This window comes from Perna viridis, chromosome 13 (assembly GCF_037379345.1).
Source record: "Perna viridis isolate PV_CMFRI_1.1 ecotype Kerala chromosome 13, ASM3737934v1, whole genome shotgun sequence".
Lineage (NCBI taxonomy): Eukaryota > Metazoa > Mollusca > Bivalvia > Mytilida > Mytilidae > Perna > Perna viridis.
The window spans coordinates 17,029,901-17,052,831 of NC_142457.1; the positions used below are offsets into that span (position 1 = coordinate 17,029,901).

The 22,931-nt window shown below is 31.6% G+C and overlaps 1 protein-coding gene across 7 annotated transcripts in view; it reads right to left on the minus strand.

The window, feature by feature from the left end:
* The window catches only part of LOC148599771 (uncharacterized), a 34,434-nt gene extending 13,183 nt beyond the window's left edge, over positions 1 to 21,251 (minus strand). The window contains exons 1-2 of one of the 7 annotated variants that reach the window (XM_088558458.1): positions 21,126 to 21,251; positions 1,629 to 1,730 (exon numbers count right to left, since the gene is read on the minus strand). In XM_088558458.1, coding sequence (XP_088414584.1) covers positions 1,629 to 1,655 — 27 coding nt within the window. In that variant the 5' untranslated portion in view covers positions 1,656 to 1,730; positions 21,126 to 21,251. Of the gene's footprint in view, positions 1 to 1,628; positions 1,731 to 1,821; positions 1,852 to 7,556; positions 7,772 to 11,820; positions 12,339 to 16,388; positions 16,412 to 16,441; positions 16,649 to 21,125 lie in introns of those variants that run through there. The other 6 variants (XM_088558461.1, XM_088558460.1, XM_088558456.1 and 3 more) reach the window with 6 other exon arrangements.
* Between the last annotated feature and the right edge of the window lie 1,680 nt (positions 21,252 to 22,931).

A 22,931-nucleotide genomic window follows, 5' to 3' on the forward strand; every position in this document is an offset into this window, starting at 1 on the left:
TATCCTAGACATTTATTTTTCATCATTAAATTGTCTAATTATACTGTTATATTTATATATAGCTGCTGTCAGTTTTGAAAATAAAAAGAGTGTTTTGATATATTAATAGCTAGATACTTTTTTTTTTCTGTAAGTTAAGATTTATCTCCCTTCATAATGCCTTCTATATAATCCTCAAGATGCCCAGATCCATATTTAGGTAAGCATCAGGGTTATTATTGTTCGTGCTTATCTCAATGCAAACTCGTTTTTTTAAGAATGGTACTTATAAATAACTATACTTAACAACAATTAACAGAGTTTCATTGTCGATTTAGTCAGCTAATATTGCGATAGGTAACAGCTTGTTACAAAAGAAACAGAAACACGATCGATTTTTTTCTGCACAGACGGTGAGTCACAAATGCAACCCTGAGGAAATGCACACTGCAAAGTCTTTCTTTGGCAAAAGAGATATTTTACCAAAAGCAAAAAAAATCTTATAATAATACCGAGCATCGCATGCAAAGCTAACGATATACGCCCTGCCTAGCGGAATAGGTATCAGATGGTTCCATAAAAATGGGTCAAGGAAGTGAATTCAGAGCGAAAGTAGCATTTAAATTGATTTAAAATTGAAAATAAGCAGTTCATGAACAAAGAAAGAAGAAAAAAAAAGAAAATCTATTTTCAGTATTTTGATCCGGTACGCTTAATTATTTTTTTTTTTTGTAAATAGACAACCGTTTCAACCCTATACCTATCTTTCCTCGCCCCTTTCAGATATCGTCACTTTTTCATTGACTTAATAAATGTAAGATAACTGTTTAAGAGTGATGCTCGACTGTAGGTTGTGCCTAACTCATATTACGATTTTAGGCTTTCAATAGGAGAGTTGGAGCTTTTTCTATTCGAATAATTACTTTGTCGATGATGCACGGTCATGTTGTTATGAGTAATGTTTTGACCAACGGGATTTTGCGAGACTTTTTGAAAACCCTCTCTACGCCTTCATTACAACTTTCAAACAAACCACTTCATTTCTTATATCACGACAATTCGCCATTCTTGTTTCAGACACACCCCATACATGTATACGACGTCGCTGACGATCGTTTCAATACAATACAATACAAAAATATAGACTATTTATATAATATGTATTTCTACTATTCTATTTTGTAAATATAATCACTTTCAATTCAAATATTATGCGAACTTTGTTCTCATTTTATCGCGTATAAAAGGGATTTACGATGCACTGCTTAACATTTACTCAAAATCTTGGTAGAGTATAATGTGTAATCAAAATTTATATCCTCGTAAAGTTATCTTCAATGTATTTTCATGAGGCAACATTTAATCGACTATGTCATGTAGACCAAATGTACTTTTTGCGGTTGCTAAATTGCGCAATTCCTAAAAAAAATATAGAAATTATAACTTCTTGGAGGCTTATTCATTACTTTTGCACTAAATTTTGAAAAAAAAAACAAGTAAGAGAACACCGGAAGACGAAACTCTAAAAGTGGTATTTACATGATTGCAAAAAAATAATAAAAAATATACAGAATTCAAAGTATCGATTCCGTGCTAGTGTGCCATGTTTGACCAACTTGCCTACATTAAAGCGCTAATCTAGTACTTACGATACGGATAATATGACAGCCAGCCATATTTTTTATTGGAAATTTAGTCCTTTGTTCCTAAAGCACTTCCTTAGTCAGATATTGGGAATTTTGGCCATAAAACTGTAAAGATAAACAATAAGGTGTAAGATTTACAACCGATATACCATCTATCATAATGTGAAATGAATACAATATATATTGTAAATATTACATTAGTGTTCCCGACTTTTACAAATTATGTGGTTTTTCAAACACGCATTTAAAAACAATTTGAAATGTCTTTGTTGCATAGAAAATTCAATTATAAACAAATGTTTAGTTATCAGTCGATATACAAGAGTCAACAGTGTTTGAATTTATAATCGACTGCGGTTAATTTACTTACCAGCGACCTTTTCCTAAAGATAAAATTACGCTAAAAATTGAATTGTATTTCTTGTTCACAAAACCCACAATTCGGTTTTGCTGAAGTCGTACCATTCGACTTGTTTGTACAGGAATTAGATGAATAATCCAAAATACACGTATAAACATTGTTACATGTATCATTAAAGATTAATTTGATTTTAGGCTTTCCCTATGAGGGATGGAGCTATTTGCACAGAAAAAAAGCACGACTCTTTGTTAATAATGCATCGCTATTTTGTTTTATCGCTGATGTCTCGGGCAATCTGGAATGTGCAAAACGTCAGGAATTCGTAATAACAAAATTGCCGAATTGATAACATAAAGGCAGAAGACAAAACGAATATCCAAATGGAAAATCCGCATAGCAACAGAGCGATAACAGGATAAAAACCGGAAAGTTAACAACCATTGCAATGATACGGACTTGGTAATGACAATTTAAAAATGAAAGCATATACATGTATAAGCACTTACATATTAGGAACGTCGTAAACACTCCGTCCGTTTTAAAATTAATAAACGTTTGCAGAGTGACTATTGCCATTATACATGTATGTTCCGGTAGATAAAGAGGTACATGTAGAAGCTTAACCTTTCTGCAAAAAAATATATTTTTGTTTCAATTTCAAAGAGTAGACCAAAGACTAATCGTAGTTTCTGAAAGATTAACCTGTTCCTTTTCCTTTTGTATAGTAATTACCTCATGCAGCAAAAGAGTGAACATTTCTACTTAGCTTTATTTACATCTATAGAGACTGCTTCTAACCGTCTTAATATAATTAATGCCTTCCCTGGACATTCCTACATACCGTTCGAAAAAAGTACCTGATTCCATTGTCGAGTTTCATCCATGCTCCTAGATTTTAGTGGAGTCCGAGTTGCTCATTTGCTGTTGTTACTTTGTATATATGATTTTAGTTACTTGATGTATATCTGTTTTCCATGTCTGGTCTTTGTCCTTAGGTTACATTCTTTTGATTACTGCTATAACCTTGGTTCCTTTGATTACTCTTTAAATACTCTAAGGCATTCCGGTAACATAGAGAAAGAAAGAATGTTATCTTTTAACCAATAACGTACTCCTTACAGGACTCTCAATAGGCGACTACTTTTGTTGTATGAAGTCTGGTTTTCAGCTTATAGTGCTTGTACTACATTGTACAAGACAATAGAAGTGTTAAACATTACGGTGTACAACCTGTTTTACTGTATTTTGATCACAATGCACTGTTAACATACATTTCCTCGTCCATCATTTTTCTTTACATGTAATATACAGTACATATGCATTACGTCACAAGGACCGCCCCCGTTTAGGGAGAAAAATTGGTGACGAAGTGACGATCACTGGCCATGGGATTGAATATTTTCAATTTAATATGATTTAGAAGATATTTTATTTTTGCACTTCAAAATATGCCAGTTCTTCATTTTGTATTTCAGATTTGCTTAATCAACACTTCAAACAATAATGGGGGGTAGGCAAAACATTTATCACATTTTTACATAGTGTGTAAACAAGCCATAGCAACGGCCAAATAAAATACCGTATGTCCTAATGTTTTATAAATAAAAACAAAAACAAAAACAAAAAAAAAAAACAAAAAAAAAAAAAAAAAAAAAAAAAAAAAAACTAGGCTTATGAACCACAAAGAGTAACGCATACAACTTTTTTGATTTCTGAAGGTTTATTTCCAAGGACCATAACTTAAAAGAAGGGTTTGCATTAAAAGCAAATTGACTTTTTTACGGAATTTTCTACAGAGGAAAACCCACATATGTTTGTCCTAATTTCGAAAATCATTGTACAATTTCAATTTTCCATGCTTAGACAATGTGTATGTACTTTAAATTTAGAAATTATAGACCCTTTTGTGTTAATTGCGGATTTTTCGACGAGCATACCAATACTTCCGTCGTGTGGTAAGTCTTAGGTTAGAACAAAAGAATTATACCCTCGGGGAAATTTATATATAATGCTCACGAACATCTTCGGCGTAAACACAATAATATCTATTGCAATATTTCTGTTACTGTAAAAATCGCGAAAACAAACGACTGAAAAATGAGCATTACAGTAATTACGTGTGAGTCTCTGTAATTATCCAGCAGTTGGTGAAACAAGGTATAAAAAACTCACCATTTTGACGTTTAAATTGTCTCTCTATTTGAGCATCAGAATCAAGGGAAAAAAATACGATTTTCTATATCACTTTGATAAACCGAGTTATAATATCACTAATACGCATTGAAAATGAACATTTCAATGGTAGAAAACTGTCGAAAACCTGTTTTTTCTAACATTCTATTGAAAAAAATTCTGAGCAAATCCAGTGATGCCGGGATCAAATGGTCTTTTCAAATTGGAAAAATATCCTTTTGTGATATATTTTCAGATTGGTGGGGTTTTACATGCATGTTTCTGATTTTTGTCAATTTTGTCTGATTTTTACAAAGACTTACACTTAATTTTTGCTAAAGAGAAATCAGGGGAACCAAGATTATAGCGGTAATCAAAAGAATGCAATCCAGGGACAGAGACCAGACATGGAAAACAGATATACACAACAAAGAACATAAAGTAACTAAAATCATACATACAAAATAACAAAAGCAAATGAGCGACTCGGACTCTACTAAAAAACTGGGAGCATGGACCAGGTGCATCGGTAGGGTAACGAGACAAACGAGGAAAGGAAAACTATGACCCGTTGAATAGATCAGTTTTCATGGTGCAGATGGATACACTATAACGATCCACGAGTTAAAATACAGGTTTAAAGTACGTAAGTAATTATATCTAATACATTACATTAGTCCACAATTCATTTACAGTATCACACTGAATAATAAAAGGATAAACAACATAATTGGAAAGAGTAAAAAACCAAGACATGATAATGAGACCCGAATAACGCCTGTGTGGAACGTGTTCCGCGCATGAGTTAAATCCGTTATTGGCACTAGTGATCATATTTTGGTAATTCACGCTAACCTATTTATTATCCTATTTATGATATAGATTTCCTCCATTATTCGTATTTTCAAAATATATTTTTTATTTTGCGAACGGCGGATAGAAATTCGTGTTTTGCAAAGTTTTGGCAGCGGGAGAAAGTCCGACAGTAATATTGCAGAATTTATTTTACAGTATGAATTATCAAACATTTTTACAGAAGAAATATTCGGTAAATCCCTACTATCTATTTACCCTATCATAACACACATATAGTTCTCATGTTTTTTCCTTATGTTTGAAGACATGTACAGCATACTGATGAAGTATGACCTTGTAATATAAGTTGAAGACTATACTTTTCTGTAGTGCAATATTTGATTTACGAATATAGCCTACTTTCAATAGAAATATATATGTCATATTTAAATGATTAAAATATAGAGAAACATGCACAGTATATAAACTAATTATACAAGAATCAATGTGTTTTTGCATTGGAAGAATACGTTATTGAATAATAAAGATATCAATGTTTCCTTTACCATCCGTACCCCCCATACCAAATTTAAAGTTTAACTGAAATGTCGTTACAAGTAAATTTAAAATCATTTTTTAAAATGCATTTTTCCAAACTTGGAATGTTCCGCAAAAACTAATATCTAAATAGATTTGTTTGCTTTCCTTTATTTGAACCTGGATTCGAACGTTTGTCAACAGAGTTTAATTTGATGATGACCACTAAAAAGTCAAGTTAGACACACACACAAAAAGAACAATCAATAATCAAATTAACACTTAAAACATAAACACACACAAAAAAACAAAAAACAAAAAAAAAAACAAAAAAAAAAAAACAAATGTAAATTAGCAACCCAGACGGCACTTAATCTGGAAGCATGGAACAGGTGCACCAGTAGGGACAGAGTCCTTTCCTTTTCTAGAAACACCCGTCGGGTTGCTCATAAAATCTGACGTCCGTTTAAATGGAAGAGGAAGGGTAAACTAAGGCACGGTAAACAAATAGATATCATGGTAAAGACACTCCACAAGTTAACGAAGACGACCATAAAACTAATATTCAATACATGTATATTTATTTGAATAAAAAGTCTGAAAGATCTACACACGTTTCGCAAATTTTCATGCAGAGCATTTTGATGTCAACTCTTGATTAAATTTTTCATCTATTTTTTTTATTTCATATAGTTTGACTTAGGATTAGAACAAAAACTATTCCAAATCATGAAAGAAATAACAATAAGAGTCTACCCCGGACTTGATTTTTATGAGCGGGTGTTTCTAGAAAAGCAGAGGACGCTTACCCTATCGGTGCGCCTTGTCCATGCTCCCAGTTTTTAGTGGAGTCCGAGTTGCTCATTTACTTTTGTTACTTTGTATGTATGATTTAAGTTACTTTATGTTGTTTGTTGTGTATGTCTGTTTTCCATGTCTGGTCTTTGTCCCTGGATTACATTCTTTTGATTACCGCTATAATCTTGGTTCCCTTGATTACTCTTGAAATAATTATCATTGACGTATAAAAGTAAAGTAAAAATCAAATTTATATACTCACGTTTACGTTAAAGCGAAAATTTATACCTTATAAATTTGCTTCTCTTAATACTCAGTCTTTTATTTCTGCGTGTGAACACATATACTTTCAGAATTGAATTTCAAATTTAAATAATTCAGCCTAATCAAAATTATTAAACTTTACACCTTTTTAAGAATATGGTGGTGGGTGGACAACTTCAAGAACGTAATTTCCTAAAAACCATCACAGTCCTCAAAAAATTAGGTTGCTTATATTATGGATAAATTTAAGCATTTCTTTATCAAATTATAATACCAAATAGTACCAACCTACCTTGAAGCAATGTTAATAAAAAGTATGTCTTTTAAGAAATAAAAAATAGATTTATGTGTTTAATACACAATCATATAGATTTACATACCCATATTGTATGAATATAAGTCGTTAATTTGAAATTTGATTAAAATTGGTTTTGTAAAATGATAATTGTACTGTTTTCATTCATTTTTGCAATATATTGATTGACAGTAATGAAGTTCTGTACTTATCTATCTTCGTAACCTTCAAGCATTACATGATTTATAGAGACAATATCAAAATTTATTGATATTTATTTTTTAATTATCCCCCTTTGTACGACAGCTGTCATAATTTTAACTCGTAAAGTAATAAGTCATTAACGGAATGATTGAACTTTAATCACAGTTTTTGACGGAGGTTGATGAGTTTTATTTTTATTTCACCGATAGAAGACACTATTTATGCGAAGTTGAAAATTACTACCTTATGCTTCCGTACACAATTCTAAAACTGTGCACAAATCTTCTCGTCGGATACCTTCACTTAAGGTTACTATTAGCAGCTAGCTAAGTTGTTCATGTTTGTATGTTCAAACTCATATCATAATTATTTTCTTTTCACGACTTAAGGTGATGACCATTTAATGGCGGTGGGGCTGCTTGAAAGAATTTTAAAATGAATTCATTTTTTTAAATTTGAATGACCTGTTATTAATACAATGATAAAAAAATAGTGTATCTTTGACCTTGACATTTTGATAAGTTCCACATTACGCCTGGAACACATTATAACCCCGAATGACAGAGATAATCTAGTGAACAGTTGTAAAATGTCATTTTTAGTTCCATTTTACTAGGATGACATGACACCGAAGCACATTCGCCACGTACAAACTAATAAAGGACTGCCTTACATTCACGTGACTTTTTATTTTACTTTAAAATTTAAAATCAAAGATCATACGTTGTAGAACTTTAGTTTTAAATTTTTTTTTTTTTTTTTTTTTTTTTTGCATTTTGTCCCAACTGGAAGAAGTTGTAAAAATATTCATAAAATAAATATATAGATATAGCTGGTAGTAGAAAAGGTAACGTACGTTCGATCTTCACATTCTGTAAATCACACCAATTAACAACTATTTGTTTACCTTTAATTTACACAGTCATGTAGAGCAAAACATGTCTTTTTTGCTTTTTACAATTCGTCATACAAATTGAACATATGAAGCTATGACACATAAAGAGTTGTAGCTTATAATACAATGACGTATTGTTTGTCATTAGTTAACTATTAATTACCAGTAATTAATTGTTATTCTGAGCTAGTCACAACATATACCTATAATAGACTCCCACAAGTACATGTGTTTAGAACAATAACGGAACAATGTATTGTATTTTTGACTTTTGACAGGAAATTTATTTGGATATTATGTGGAAAGGTTTACATGGAACACGCAAGTCTACTTGGAACACGCTTATACTTTGTAATTATTATGCGGTCTTTAAACCCATCTCCATTCATAGCGTTTTATTCAATTAGAATTAAAATCAATTAAAAACTGACAGAAATCGATATTTCAGTACCCATACACGTCCGCTAAATTGTGTTAGTTTTCTCACAGTAACTTAATAATATCAACCTTAAATCAATTTTAATACTTTGTACCTGATAAAACAAAGAAAAGAAAGAAACAAAAAAGAAAAATAATAATAAAAGAAACATAAACAAAATAAAACAAAACAACAAACAACAAAAACTAATAAAAAGACCAAATAAAACAAAAACGAAAAAAAACGAAAGAAACCAAAATAAGGAAAAAGCAACGTAAATTGGTACTCCCGCATTTTAAATAAATAAACAATATGGTTTAATCAAAATTATTTTTGAAAAGCAATATCATATATAAAGTTAATCATATAAACAAAAAAAAAATGAATTAAAGTTTTCTAAAAAAAAAATAAAATAAAATAAAAAAAATAAAAAAACGTTGAATAAACCAAAACCTGAAAAGTCCAACTTTGCTACTCACAAGAAGATTCAATTTCCTGTAGTTTTTACTTTTATTTGTCTATCATAAGGCCATTGCGATTAACAGAAGTCAAAAGCCACAAGGCGGTTTCGGGGTTAGGAACCATTTTTGAAATTTCTTGATCCGCTCCTGCATTTGTGTAGAACAACTGTACGTGCTTTTAAAATTGTTGTATTTCCGACCACCGTTTTAATGTGATAAATTACTTATGTCAAAATAACATGTGTTTTAGGTGAAATAAACCATGTAAAGATTGTAGGAATATTGAAAACATATATGTTTTACCAAGAGAAAGGCCTTAACATTTTCGTTGTACATGTAACACGTGTAAGCAGTTAGAAAAATAACATGTGATTCGTATAAATGTGATCGATTTTGAACTTGTATAGTTCCGAAAAATAATCTCATTACTAAACAATATGTTCACAAAAAGAGAACGGAAATCAAGTGAAATAATATCACGTTTGACATCATTCAACTTTTGGAGGGAATGACGAACTGAACGCAATTTACTAAACAAAAAATAGTAATCGAAAAATAAAACTTTCTGGTCAGTCTTGACTTGAAAGATTTGAAGATATTGGTGTGAGTTAAATTTATGCAATGACGTACGATGAAATAAAAATAAAACAAGACTAATTAACATTTACCGATTTTGACTGGTGGCAATTTTATGCTGCACATATGTGCTGAAATATAGCGGCAATAATGAACCGTAAACCAAGACAAATGATTCAGGAAAAGGAAAACACATACTAGACCAAAACCGATTCCAGAACGGAAAGAAAAAAAATCTAATTTCTGGAAACATTACAAAAATAAAAGCCATCTATATGATTTTCCGAAATTTTATTTGCTTTAATTATGATATATCATTTTATCTGACGTACTAACTTCCAAGATTTGATTTCATGTTGAATTAAAAATGTGCCAAAACTTTCATATTATATTGTTAGATATGTATTTTTCATACCCATTTTTCCCATTTTTTTGTGTGAGAAATAGTTTACTTTCAATAATCAAAATAGCTTAATCTACTTTTCGATTTTACAATTGATAAAATGCGTATATTTCAAACGAAGTATTATAATTAATATATTGAAGATGGAAGTTTTAATGTAATGTATTAGCAAATTCCGGGTTATACAAAAGGATACAAATTCAATAAATTTTTCTTATAGTTATAGTTTGAACTGAGCATAAAAAACCGATTACAATATCCTGAAGCGTACAAAATAATATATTAGAAAACATAATGTAACTGTTCAACCTATAAATCACTCCCTGCATGATTTTTAAGAGGACAGATACTTACAAGACAATTATGGTCAATGCGTGACCTTATATTTCTTATGACATTAAATCGACATGATCTTCGTGATGTTCCATATTTTTTATTTGAAGTTCAACAATTTGTATACAATATTAATAATCACGCTGTATAATATTTTACTTTGAATATTAATGCACTTAAAATAACATATAGTGGATTGAAATGTTCAGATTGTGCATTTTATAAGGCTCTTAAAATACGTTGTGTGTTAATATGGGCAAAAAACATACATTATCTCTACATTATGTATATATCGAACCGAATAAAATTGTGTACATATAAAAACTGACGGCAAGGACAAAAGGCGTAAAAAATCAAATATAAGCAAACAAACGAACAAAAACTAAAGCACAAGCAATAAAATGTTCAACAAAAATATTACAGTGAGACCAGTTACTCCGGAAGGACAAAGTTGTCCTGCACCGCCCGCAACATCCGTCATATTGCAAGTGATTATAAACTGATAAAGGAGAAATCTTTGTAATCATGTTACCTGAACAGGCAGAATTTTACAGGTATATTTGCTTTTGGACGTTTTTTACTACAAAAATACAATTCTATTTAAGTAAGAAAAAAATTTGTATGGTGAACACGCATGACTTTCAAGGAATAATCTCTCATTAGCAGGTTTAGAGCCAAATATAAAGGAAGATCAAAATTCTATTACAATCTAACTATAGTCACTATAAAATAAATTTAAATTTAGCTAATGTTGCCAGCATTTCATAGATTTAAGCAGCTTTTACAGTCCCTGAACCGATCCGCACAACTATTTGGCAGATCAAAAACCGACGATTGAACGATCGCTGACGGACCGATGACCAATAGTTGGTCCATTGCCGGTTTTCTTATTAAAAAGGCTGTTGAGTGGTTAATGTAAATTTCAGAATTTTTATGGAAACGGACCCGATTGTGATGTAAACGGGAACGATCATGGATTTATTCTGTTTGTTTGACTGATCGACAAATCGCTGACCGATGAAGGATCCTAATTATGATCACACAGATCGGGTAAAAAGTCCTCAGTATCGCAAAGTCACAATTTTTTCTTTGTTTAAGAGAAGAAAAAAAAACACACACAAAACACAGTCGCTTTTATGCCGGTGATTTTGTGGCAATATGCCAAAGACTCTAATTTATCCAATGTTGTTTTAATTGCGACAAATGTAACAAAACTGTTGTTTTCGATGTACAAAATTTCAAATTGTTGAATTACATTTTCGATTCTAAATAATATTTTTGTCTTTCGTTTCAAGGACGATTGCTTTGATTAAAATTACTTGTAATAACATATCATTAAGCAATCATGAAAAATTCAATCGATTTAAATGACCCTAATTATCACACGAACTCCTGTGGTCTTGTCTATATACTAGAGACTGGGAAAATGGCCTCAAGTAAAAATTTATAATTTAGGCTTGTACCAAACATTGCTTAAAATAACTGCTAGATTACTCACCCCTTTTAGATAAGATAAAAGTACTTTAGACATTTTCATACATAATTGCGTTTTTAACAAATACATTTTTGCATCCGACCAAACAGAGCATTCATCAGTTTAATAATAAAGTCTTGTTCATTTAAATTCTCGTTCTTGAGGAGAATATATATATAAAATATTATGCATAATAAGTTTATAATTACCTCAAAGATTTACTTTACAATATCTGGAAGTACTGCATATATTCCCAACTGCTGTCAACTTGTAGCTTATATTGTAAATCTTGCACAATGATTTCCTAGACACAATCGGCTTTTTAAATAATGTAGCATTTTTCAAATGTCTGTTAATCCTGTGCGCTTGTTTTATTAGTTTTTGCGGTTTTCCGACCGCCTGTTACGTAACGACAAAAGCCGGTATAATGTTTCCTTTAATGATATAATACGTCTTAAAACCAAAAATGTACCTCCAGTAGTTGGTCGTATAATGTTCCTTTAAGCAATAATCACGTCTTCAAAAATGAATTGAGCCCTGTTAGTTGGCATCGTCAGTTCGTAATGTACGTCACATCCGGTTTATACAATAACTATAAAGGCTTACAAAAGTCATTATATTGAGAATAAAGTCAAATATTTCATTGCAATAAATTTTATATTGCGAAGTTCTATATCATTCCATAGGTTTAATATTGCGGAAGGCGAGTTTACACATTTCAGGGCTATTCTATCGTTATAAAAAAAACATATGTATAATTGTTATGGGACCTACTTGGCATTTTAAAGTTTAAACATGTAATAGAAAAAGACTTTGCGTGTCAAAGGACCAAGAAAACATATGATTCTATAAAAGCAAATACAAATCATTCTGTCAACTGTCTATAGTTTGAAAATGTCATAGACATTGTTTGCATACTTATATTTTTAAGCTTTTATTTAACTTGTCTACATGCATTATATGTTTCATTTATTGCAAGGTACCATCTTTAATTTTTATACTGACTGCGTGGTGCAACTGTAAACATTTTAATCTATATCATTAAATTGGATTTAAGTAGTTCCTTTAAAGAAACAGGCAAATGGTGTATTCGGTGTCACACATGAAGAAAAAACAAGCAGATATTTTATGTCATTATCGAAGTCTTTATACATGAAAACATCCAGAAACAGCCATCAAAGTGTTTATGAAGTTTGCCCTTTTAAGATATTGGGAAGTCAAATTTAGTTGAAATGAACTTTGGAAATATGGTTGGCAATTTTTCCAGCACATTCCCCTTTATAAGCAGTCAGAAAATGCATCAGTCATAGATGCTTCAGGATACATTTAGATAACTTTGCGGTTGTGTTTTTTTTAATTTATTGAATGCATTTGAGGCATAAAAAAATCAAATAGAGAAAAAAGTGATGTGCCACCTATTGCCTGATTCTAATACAAAATGGTACTTAACGCAATAAGCAAGTGTCATTGTAAACTTACAATGGCATATAAATCATGTAAATGGACCTAGATATACATCCCACCGACTGTTTTTATCAATAGTCTTAATCTTCCACTTATTCCATCGTCCTATAAATTTGTAAGGACGTTTTTATTACGTTCATCCCTTCTGCCTCGTTTCTCTAAATACTTTAAAAGTCCAATACAAGTCAAAATCTAGAACGTAACCATACCACATGTTTTACGAATGCATTATATATATTTATAGTGGTCTAGGGCGCTGGACTTTGTGCAGGCGGTGTTGCCATAGATGTCACAGCAGTACGAGTTCGAGTCCGGCGGAGGGAACGACAAAAAAATTGCATCGCAAATTTGACAGTTCTAACATCGTTGGGAATTTTTCAGACCTTTCTATACGTTTATATATCGTCCCTGCATCAATTGGATCCGATGGAGCAGTGTAGCAAATAGAGTCGTCACACTCTGAGACGTTGAATAATATTGATTTGTTGTGACATGCATCATTAATTTGATCCTCTATCAACATCTTAACATCTAAATGAGCTGTCCCGTACCCCCATACATCGTGTACTAAGTTACAGCCCTAGATTAATCCTACGAGGAGGAATGACCCGGCCAGCGAAAGCTATATTTTTTATATAGCCTAGCTGGCCGAGTGGTCTAGGGCGCTGGACTTTGTGCAGGCGGTGTTGCCATAGATGTCACAGCAGTACGAGTTCGAGTCCCGCGGAGGGAACGACAAAAAATTTGCATCGCAAATTTGACAGTTCTAACATCGTTAGGAATTTTTCAGACTTTCATATATATATATATAACTCTGAACACAATTGCGGCTGTTGATACTATTGCTCCAAACAACAGATAAGCATTTTTCATTGGAAAGAAGATTTATCTTTGGTACTTTTGTTTAGCCAAAAAATAATAGTGTAGACAGAAAATCAATAGAAATCTATAGCTGTCAAAATCCAGATCATTGATATGAACCTTACATATATTAGGGTCAAAAATACTCTCTCCAATGCAAGCTCGTTATGATTTTATAAAGTGCGATTAGACTCTTTTGTATTTCCATAGCGTTGTAATAACTTATACTTGATAGTCATTAAATCAATGTATCTTTACATGTAATATCAAGCTTATTAATAAGCGGATGTTGGTAACATTACCTTTTTTCTCAACCAGGTAAAAAAAATAGATAGTTTTACATAATCGGGCGGAAAATGCATAAGATTCACTCTACAGATACATTTCACCTCCTTGGCCATGTGATTGCACGTATATCTAGAGTGCAGTAGGTCGTGGGATTGATCATCTATCGGGTACTACCAAAGCTATTTAAATGTGTTAATGTTTTTATACCAAGCACGCAGTTTATATGAGATAGTTCTGACCGATTGCCTCGTAGAAAGATTATTGACTCCAAGATGTTGATATGCCTATATGCAAACAGGGTCTTTTTGATTGATCAAACATCGTAGTCCGTAAATGCATAACATGTCGACCATATGACATGTAACGACAACAAATCAATCAATCAATAAATGAATAGATTAATAGAATAATCCATCAATTAATCAATCTTTAATTCAATCAATTACCGACACATTGCAAATTGAATTGGTGGACATTATTAAGAGTAATCAAGGGAACCAATGTTATAGCGGTAATCAAAAGATTGTAATCAAGGGACAAAGACCAGACATGGAAAACAGACATACACAACAAAGAACATAAAGTAACTAAAATCATACATACAAAGTAACAAAAGTAAATGAGCATCTCGGACTCCACTAAAAAGTGGGAGCATTGACCAAGTGCACCGGTAGGGTAAGCGTCATCTGCTTTTCTAGAAACACCCGCCGAGTTGCTCATAAAAAGTCCGGGATAAACAAACGATTAAGTACTCAATGGCTTCCATGTAAAATAAAGATTACTGTTTTAATATTATCTGATTATTTTTAATAAATATTCAAAAGGATTGAAGACGAGTGCTTTTCATTTGACATATCATATTTATCATACATGCTTACAATTCGAACTGTACTTCCAGGAAAAACGCAATCCACACAATGATCGCATTTATCTAGTTGGTACAAAAATAGTAAGTACGTTTACAATAAACGCATGAGGAATCACGTAATACATATTATTAAACAAAGTTTCAAGTTTTTTGTCCAATCCCTCTGTTCTTAATGCAATACAATGTGTTCATTTCAGTACAAACAAAGGTAGGCAAACCGAGTCGGTATTATGATTATTTCTTGATAAATCAGTTACTTCTTGTTACTATTACTATTACTGGATTGTCCCTTACCTTCTCCTTCCAACTGAGTCTTCAAAGGAAAACAATAAAGGAATGATATTGTGTCATAATTAACCTGCTATGCATTTTTATTTTTTGTTAATACGTTGCTTTATACATTTATATGATGAAATGTATAATCATTCATTCCAAATTGTCAGCGTAAAAGTTCGTGGTTGGATTAGTGACTGAGAAAAAATGAATTTTCGGAGCAAGTTTACCTCGGTCATAATTTTTCTTGATGTTGTCCTAAATTCCCCTGTGTAGATAACTGACTACACACTCCTTTATCAACAGTCGTTGTAAATGAGACGAGATTAATTTCAATATCTAAAACGTAATTTTGAATTAGATTTAGTCACTGATTATAATGCTGAGTTTAAGTACCAGCCAAAAAAAAAAAAAAAAAAATAAATAAATAAATAAACACAGTGCTAATGGCTGAGATGATTCATACCTCTCCAAATAAACCATGCTTTTTTGTTCTACATATGCTATATTTTCACGTAACGATAGGGCGTCTGTATTCAGATTCAAATTTTATTCAGAAAACCATAAATTTATCACCCAATTGAACCAAATCAAATCAAAACAAGAATGATAACTCATGCAAACTGAAATTTTCGTGTAAAATTTGTATAATTTTTATGTTACAAAATGCGATAAATCAATGAAAAACTAAGACGTGTTATGTAGTATGTACCTGTTTCTGAATAGGACATGAAAGAATCGCCTCCTGTCTGACTTTTATAATACTGCTATTTAATACGTATAGAACGAAGCATCTGTAGCGTTTTTAGAAAATAAGTAGCTTTCTTTTATTCTTTCAAAATATCACAAAAAGTGCATGCAACTGCCATACAAATTCTGAATCAAACATGCAACTTGTGCGGATCATCAAATGAAAATAAAATAACGTGTTTGACTGGGAGAGTGTACTAGAATGTTTAAGTAAGGAAATTATAATACTGAATATTAGCTACTAAATAATCTGTATAATAATCTTATGCTTACAAAGGATGTATATAAAAGACAGGTTTTAAAGCAGTAATATTATACAGTCGAACCTCGATGTGTCGAACTCGGTAGAGTCAAAATCTCGTATAACTCGAACTAGTGTCAAAGTCCCAGCAAAACTCACTTTACTCCAGTACAAGTACAATTTTTCCTAATATGACTCGAACTCGATGCATGATAATATTTAAAATCCTTTACACAATACTAAATAATAACGTTCTTATAAAAAAAACTGTATAACTGCAAAAAAAAAATATAACAACTGTGGTGATGATATGAACCGTTAAGCCAAGTACATGTCGATGTGAAGATCAAACAGGATGTACTACGCCTAAAACTATTGTTAAACAAGATTACTGAACATCACTCGAAGCTTGTGTCTTGTAGTTATTAGAAGGAAGTTTTTGACGCATTGTTAACGCAATATTTGTTAAGAAGAAGTGCAATAATTGAATAATATATTATAGATGTTTTCTTCACCATAAAATGTTTACACCTTAAGTTGTTCTGGGATTATTTTTAAAAAAATTTTTTTAATCATTCTAAAACAGAAAGTATGTGCTCATGCACGTGTTATGCTGGAAAAAATAATCCTTGAAATATTCGTATCTCAGGAAATACTGTATTTGACATATTTGACAATTTATTCCCTACTTGCGGGGCTCGGGATGCAGCCATATTTTATCCTGTTTTTGCAGAGTTACCTCCCGTAAGAGCAGATGTAATTTCGAAGTCTGTCTAATCGATGTTCGAATTCGGGTGCAGAAAAAAGAGGTAACTCGAATGAAAATGGAATCCCCAGCAGACAAACACAACGGTGTTTCTAAAATTTACAGGGTGTTTCATTTTGTTGGTAGGTTACATAAGGACGATTTTCATTTGTATCCCGGGTAAAGACAATTTATGGCAGGGTTAGCAGAACGAGTAATTCCCTTTTGACTTTCGAGATTTTCTATCGTCGATATCGGATGGAAAACCTTACGTGTTCCGAATAGACAAATGCTCCAAAGGGAGATAAATGTTGACAAAATGTTGGTCCGCAAGTCGGGAATACTACAAAAAGTAGTACATGTACATACATTGGCAAAATAAATCCCAGTACTCTTTATTGGTTGGATTCAACTAAATTGTAGCTGTAAATATATTCTGACTTCTATTCAATTTGACATTTTTTGTTTAAAGCATTTGTATTGGACACTACTCTCCCAAACGGATATAAAGTTGAATGAGCTTTCTTTACTGATATGAAAGCAATAACCCTTTAATTGTAAAGTAATCAATAACATTTAAATATCTTTATATGTATACCACGCAATATTTCATATTCACTGCATCGAGTATCGATCAAAGTTACAATTTAGCAAGTACAATATAAATCTCAGTCCCGATTTTTTCCCGTCAACCGTATCATTAAAACTTATCGATATTAATTTTAATTAGTAACTATGTATTCTTGGATAATCGGTATCACACTTAACAACAATGCAATAGTGTTTGTGTCAATTTCGGAACGAACATATCTTTTCCGACAACTTCCGACAACTGATTATAGCCTACTAGCAAATACAAAAATGCTTTGGACAATGTTTTTGCGCATTTTTATTTTAAAAAAATAGGCACATATTTTTATTATAATTTACTCTATTCAAATCTATGGTCCTAATAACAGTAAATTGATCAAAAACTGTCTATTACGATATGATCAAATCTATATGAAAGCCTTTTGTTGTTCATTACTCCAGTTTTATTCTATATCTGCTTAGTTTACGTTTTTTTCAAAATATTACGGATAACAAATAAAACGTTTCTAAGTTTTGTGTTTGGCCACCAATAAAATCCAGGTCAGACAAAAATATAGTTCATCTTATGTTAAATTAATATATTTTGGATTCGCAGTAGTTTCCTAGACATCCCATTAATAAAACAATCCGTCGAAACAGGTCATCAATAACTTTACATACAAACACATCAAACTGTCAGTCAGATAGTGATAAAATGAATTATTAGAGAATATTAAATTCTCATAATTAATGTTAATATAATCAAGACCTAGAGAAAGTCAAACGTTCTATAGAATGTTCACATTTTGTTTTGTCAGGTCTAAAACATTTTTGAAGGTAGATATTACGCTAATACATGTACAAGTCGTTTATCATTTTTTCTGCATTTGTGGATGAACGTAAGTACAAATGGCAGCATAATATTCAAATACAGAGGTACATGCAGATCGAGATACAAAATACTTTATATACAAGATGTACTAAATTAAATTTCAACTGTTAACACTTTGTTCAAGTTTTTAAAGCAAATTATTTTAATGGCTGTATGTATGTTTTTTCTTTCCTTGTTGCTTCTTATTCTGATGAGAAGAAATCATAAGCATGGATCGTTTTTCTGCTACAGTTTATGCATAATATTGATAACACAAAATCAGAGAAATGTGGAACTATATACTAGGGTTGTTACTATCGATGCCATATCTTAATTAGACAGGAAGTCTCGTAATATGACGCCATAATGTCAAAACAGCAAGATTTTGGCATTAAAATAACAGAAAATGAAAAACGTCATAAATTGACTTATTTGCTGTTCAACTTTTGATTTTCTTTGTAAAGTTTATTACAAAAATCTGACATTTCCACGAAAGATAATGAATATAAGACGCTATTGCACACAAGTCATTTCATAATATATGTGGGAATCTGCAACGACTTAGATATAAAATAAATCAATATTTATTTACTGGGAATCCCGGTCCTAAAATCAAATAAATCTGAAAAGGATAGGTATACTGGGAACATTGTGAATATTTCGCGGAAGAAAAATTAACAAACTTAAATATGAATTTCAATTCATATATTTTGTATACATAAACACTAAAAAAGTATTTAATTCATAGTGTAATCATACGAATCTGAAATAAAATACATAAAAATATATATTTATAATTATCAATAAGGAGTTTAAATAAAACAGCTATTTTGGTATTTCGTAGTTTCAAATTTAAGGATTTCGTTTCGATTTCATTTATTTATGTTCATATCTTCTGCATTCATTTGACTTCAGATTTTACCAATTTTGACCGTTGGCAATTTTATGTTTTGTGTTGAAATATACTGAAAATAATTACCGAAACGAAAGCGGGAGGTATAACGCACTTTAAAATCTTGTGTAACCTACAATTTCTATGCAGTTCTTTCCAACCTTCCTGTTTTTATTCTTCTATTTCAAAGAGTGATCAAGGGAACAAAGGTTATAGCAGTAATCAAAAGAATGTGATCCAGGGACAAAGACATGGAAAACAGACATACACAACAAAAACATAAAGTAACTAAAATCATACATACAAAATAACAAAAACAAATGAGCAACTAGGACTCCACTAAAAACTGGGAGCATTGACCAGGTGCACCGGTAGGGTAAGCGTCCTCCGCTTTTTATTAATTTATTTTTTATATTTTTGTTATACACAGTATACTTTCAAAAATCCTTTTGACTATTACCAAGAGTTTATAAGTTCCGTAATTTTGTTATTATCCTTCTTTACGAGTAAACTGGACAAATGGCATACATTTAGTAGTTTAAAAACATTGAAGTACTTCCAGCTAAAGTCGTCGGAAACATGTCACAAATACAATTTGTACAAATAAAAAAATAAAACTAACACAAAAGCGACAATTATGGTTAGCCAACAAACTAATCATTTGAATTATTTTCTCTTATCTGCATCTTGTTTGCTGATTTTATTCAACTTCAACTTGTTTTCTTTTATTGTTTTGTTTTATTGTTTTATTTTGTTTGTTTTTGCTTTGTTTTGTTTTTGTATTGTTGTTTTTTTCATAATTGATTAAAAATCTTAACTATTAATTAAAATAAAAGTATGAGTCCGCATAAACGTAAAATAGAAACGACGTCATGCCATTAGTTGTGCCATCGTTTATGTAACGAACATCAATAGAACCAGGATTCGAACGTTTATTAAAAGTGGTATATCAAAGGATAAATGATCAATCGGCCCTACTGAAAAAAGGAAACATAGACTAGGTGCAACGATAAGGTATAGTCTTCTGCTTTTCTAGAAGCACCCGTCCAGTTGCTCATAAAATGTCACGTCCGGGGAAGAATTAATTAAAGGTTTACATATTTCATGGCTATATGCCACTGTTACATGTATGTCAAATAAGTAATTTAATATCGTGAAGAAAATCTTTCAAAATCTCTTTAAGTGTACTGATACCAATGTTATTATTTTCGTAAAACATTAAAGGGTCCAATAACACTTGTCTAAATCAAACCCTGATTAATCCGAAATCCTGTTTACAGTCTCTATCAAGTTAAATGTATTTTCCACATTGATCAACCAAACGCCTATTTAAAGCGAACCAAAAGTTCAAAATGGGTTTGGTTTAAAAAGGTTGTACTGTATCTTGCACTCAATTGCACTTAGGAGGTCAAATGAGAAATATAACACAGTAAGAATAGAAGACTGTCTTTAAATTTTTAGAAACGAAGAAGAAGATATGTAAACAACAAGCACAATAAGCGAAGTTAACGATTGTATTTTCAATTTGTTTTCAGGTTGAACGCTAGTGTATTTGTTGCATTTCACCTTATCCGATCTTTGTTCTAATACCGGACTAAGTCAAAACAAATAAATGTGTGTATTCAGACAGACAGACAGACAGACAGACGAATTAGTCTGAAAAACAGCATGACTTAATTCTAAGTTCTTACCGGTTCTAAATAAAATCCAATGTGCTTTAAGACACCATTATTCGACAAAGGTAAAGACACATAGAACCCTTGTCATAAACCATTTGTGATTGTGCACTCAAGCGTGACAATATTTGATCACTGGAGACCACGAATTCCTATAAATATCACTCAAAGCGGAGAACAGGGAATGTATATATGTTTGTAATGGTGGGGATTCCCCCCAATGAGGCCCATATAGGGATAAATGCATGGTGTCAAGGTCTTGGTGTTTTGTCTACGTGATGTAACAGGTTGCTGAAACTTGATTGCCTTTTTTGATCAAAGGGAAATGTTGACAATCCCCATTAAACGACCATTAGTTTCTGAAATACTTGTTGGTGTCAATGTTTTGATATAAGGTTGTTGGTGTCCTTTTATATAGAAATATAATCTGCCTAAAATTAATAATAATGCTTGATATTGGAGAAGGTTTTGTTGGTTGAAAGAGTAATCATGGGAACCAAGGTTATAGCGGTAATCAAAAGAATTCAATCCAGGGACAAAGACTAGACATGGAAAACAGACATACACAACAAAGAACATAAATTAAATGAAATCATACATACAAAGTAAAAAAGCAGATGTGCACAGTCGACTACAAGATCCACGCAGCGGCAGACGTTCGTTTTCTCTCTTACTAACCGCTACAGACAAACCTGTCGAAATTCTCGGACATTGTTCAATTCAAACCTCCTTTGGTTTGACAATCGGATAAAGTCGCGCAAAAGCATTTACTTTTTTCGACTTTGCAAGATTCTTGCTTTTTCTGTGAGGGCTGGCTGCAGCGTCTAGAGTGAATTTCGAACATCAGACGCTGTTCAGAGCATGAGTCGATTATACCCATGAAGGGAATCACATGTAGCAGAGGAAGGTTTCAAAGTAGCACTATCATATAACTGTAAATATCGTACTGCACGTGCGATACATGTGAACTTCAGTTGAAATAAAAGTGATTTTACTTGCAACAATTTGTTTGTATATTGATCAAAACATTATTATTTACATAAATGTGGTTATATAGTAAAACATTTGTGAGTAGCATCGATGTGTCTTGTTGATGCATTAACATTTTATGAGTAACTCGGTGGATGTTTCAAGAAATGTAGAGCACCTGGTCCATGATCTCAGTTCTTGGTTGATTTTCTTTTGGTGCTTTGTATTTGTTGTTTTGGTTATTGCATGTTCCTTGTTTTGTGTCTGTTTTCCCTGTTTAATCTTTATCCTTTGAATATATTCTTTTGATTTCGCTCGAATTTCGGTTCCCTTGATTACTCATTAAAAACAAAGCAATATGAAAAAAAAAAACATCTCAAAACACCACTTTTCAATTCTGTGGTTTTAACGTCTTACAGTACGTTGACAAGAACAACACATTATGAAACGTTAATTATTAAATTCAATTTGTTTCCAAAAAGAGCATGAACTATTGACCACCTGATATATAATATCACTGTTAAATCCTAATTTGGCTTTAACATAACAACCAGAAACATTGGTATATTTATTTATGGCCTTTGAGAGATTTTATGGAACAAAATAAATATTTGAAGAAGCAGTTTTATTTTTAAATCTCAGGCAGGAAATGATTCATGCGATGAAAAATTAAAACCTCAAACTTTACTGATCTTTTTACTTTAATGATTATAGCTGAGTATTCAAACGGCGTGTGTAGACCAATAAAAATATTGTTTTATTCGTTAGGTATTTCTGTAATGTGTATATGTTTAACATGTTTTGAATTTTGTATGAATTAAGTTTTAAGTATATAATGACTAGAAAGACAAA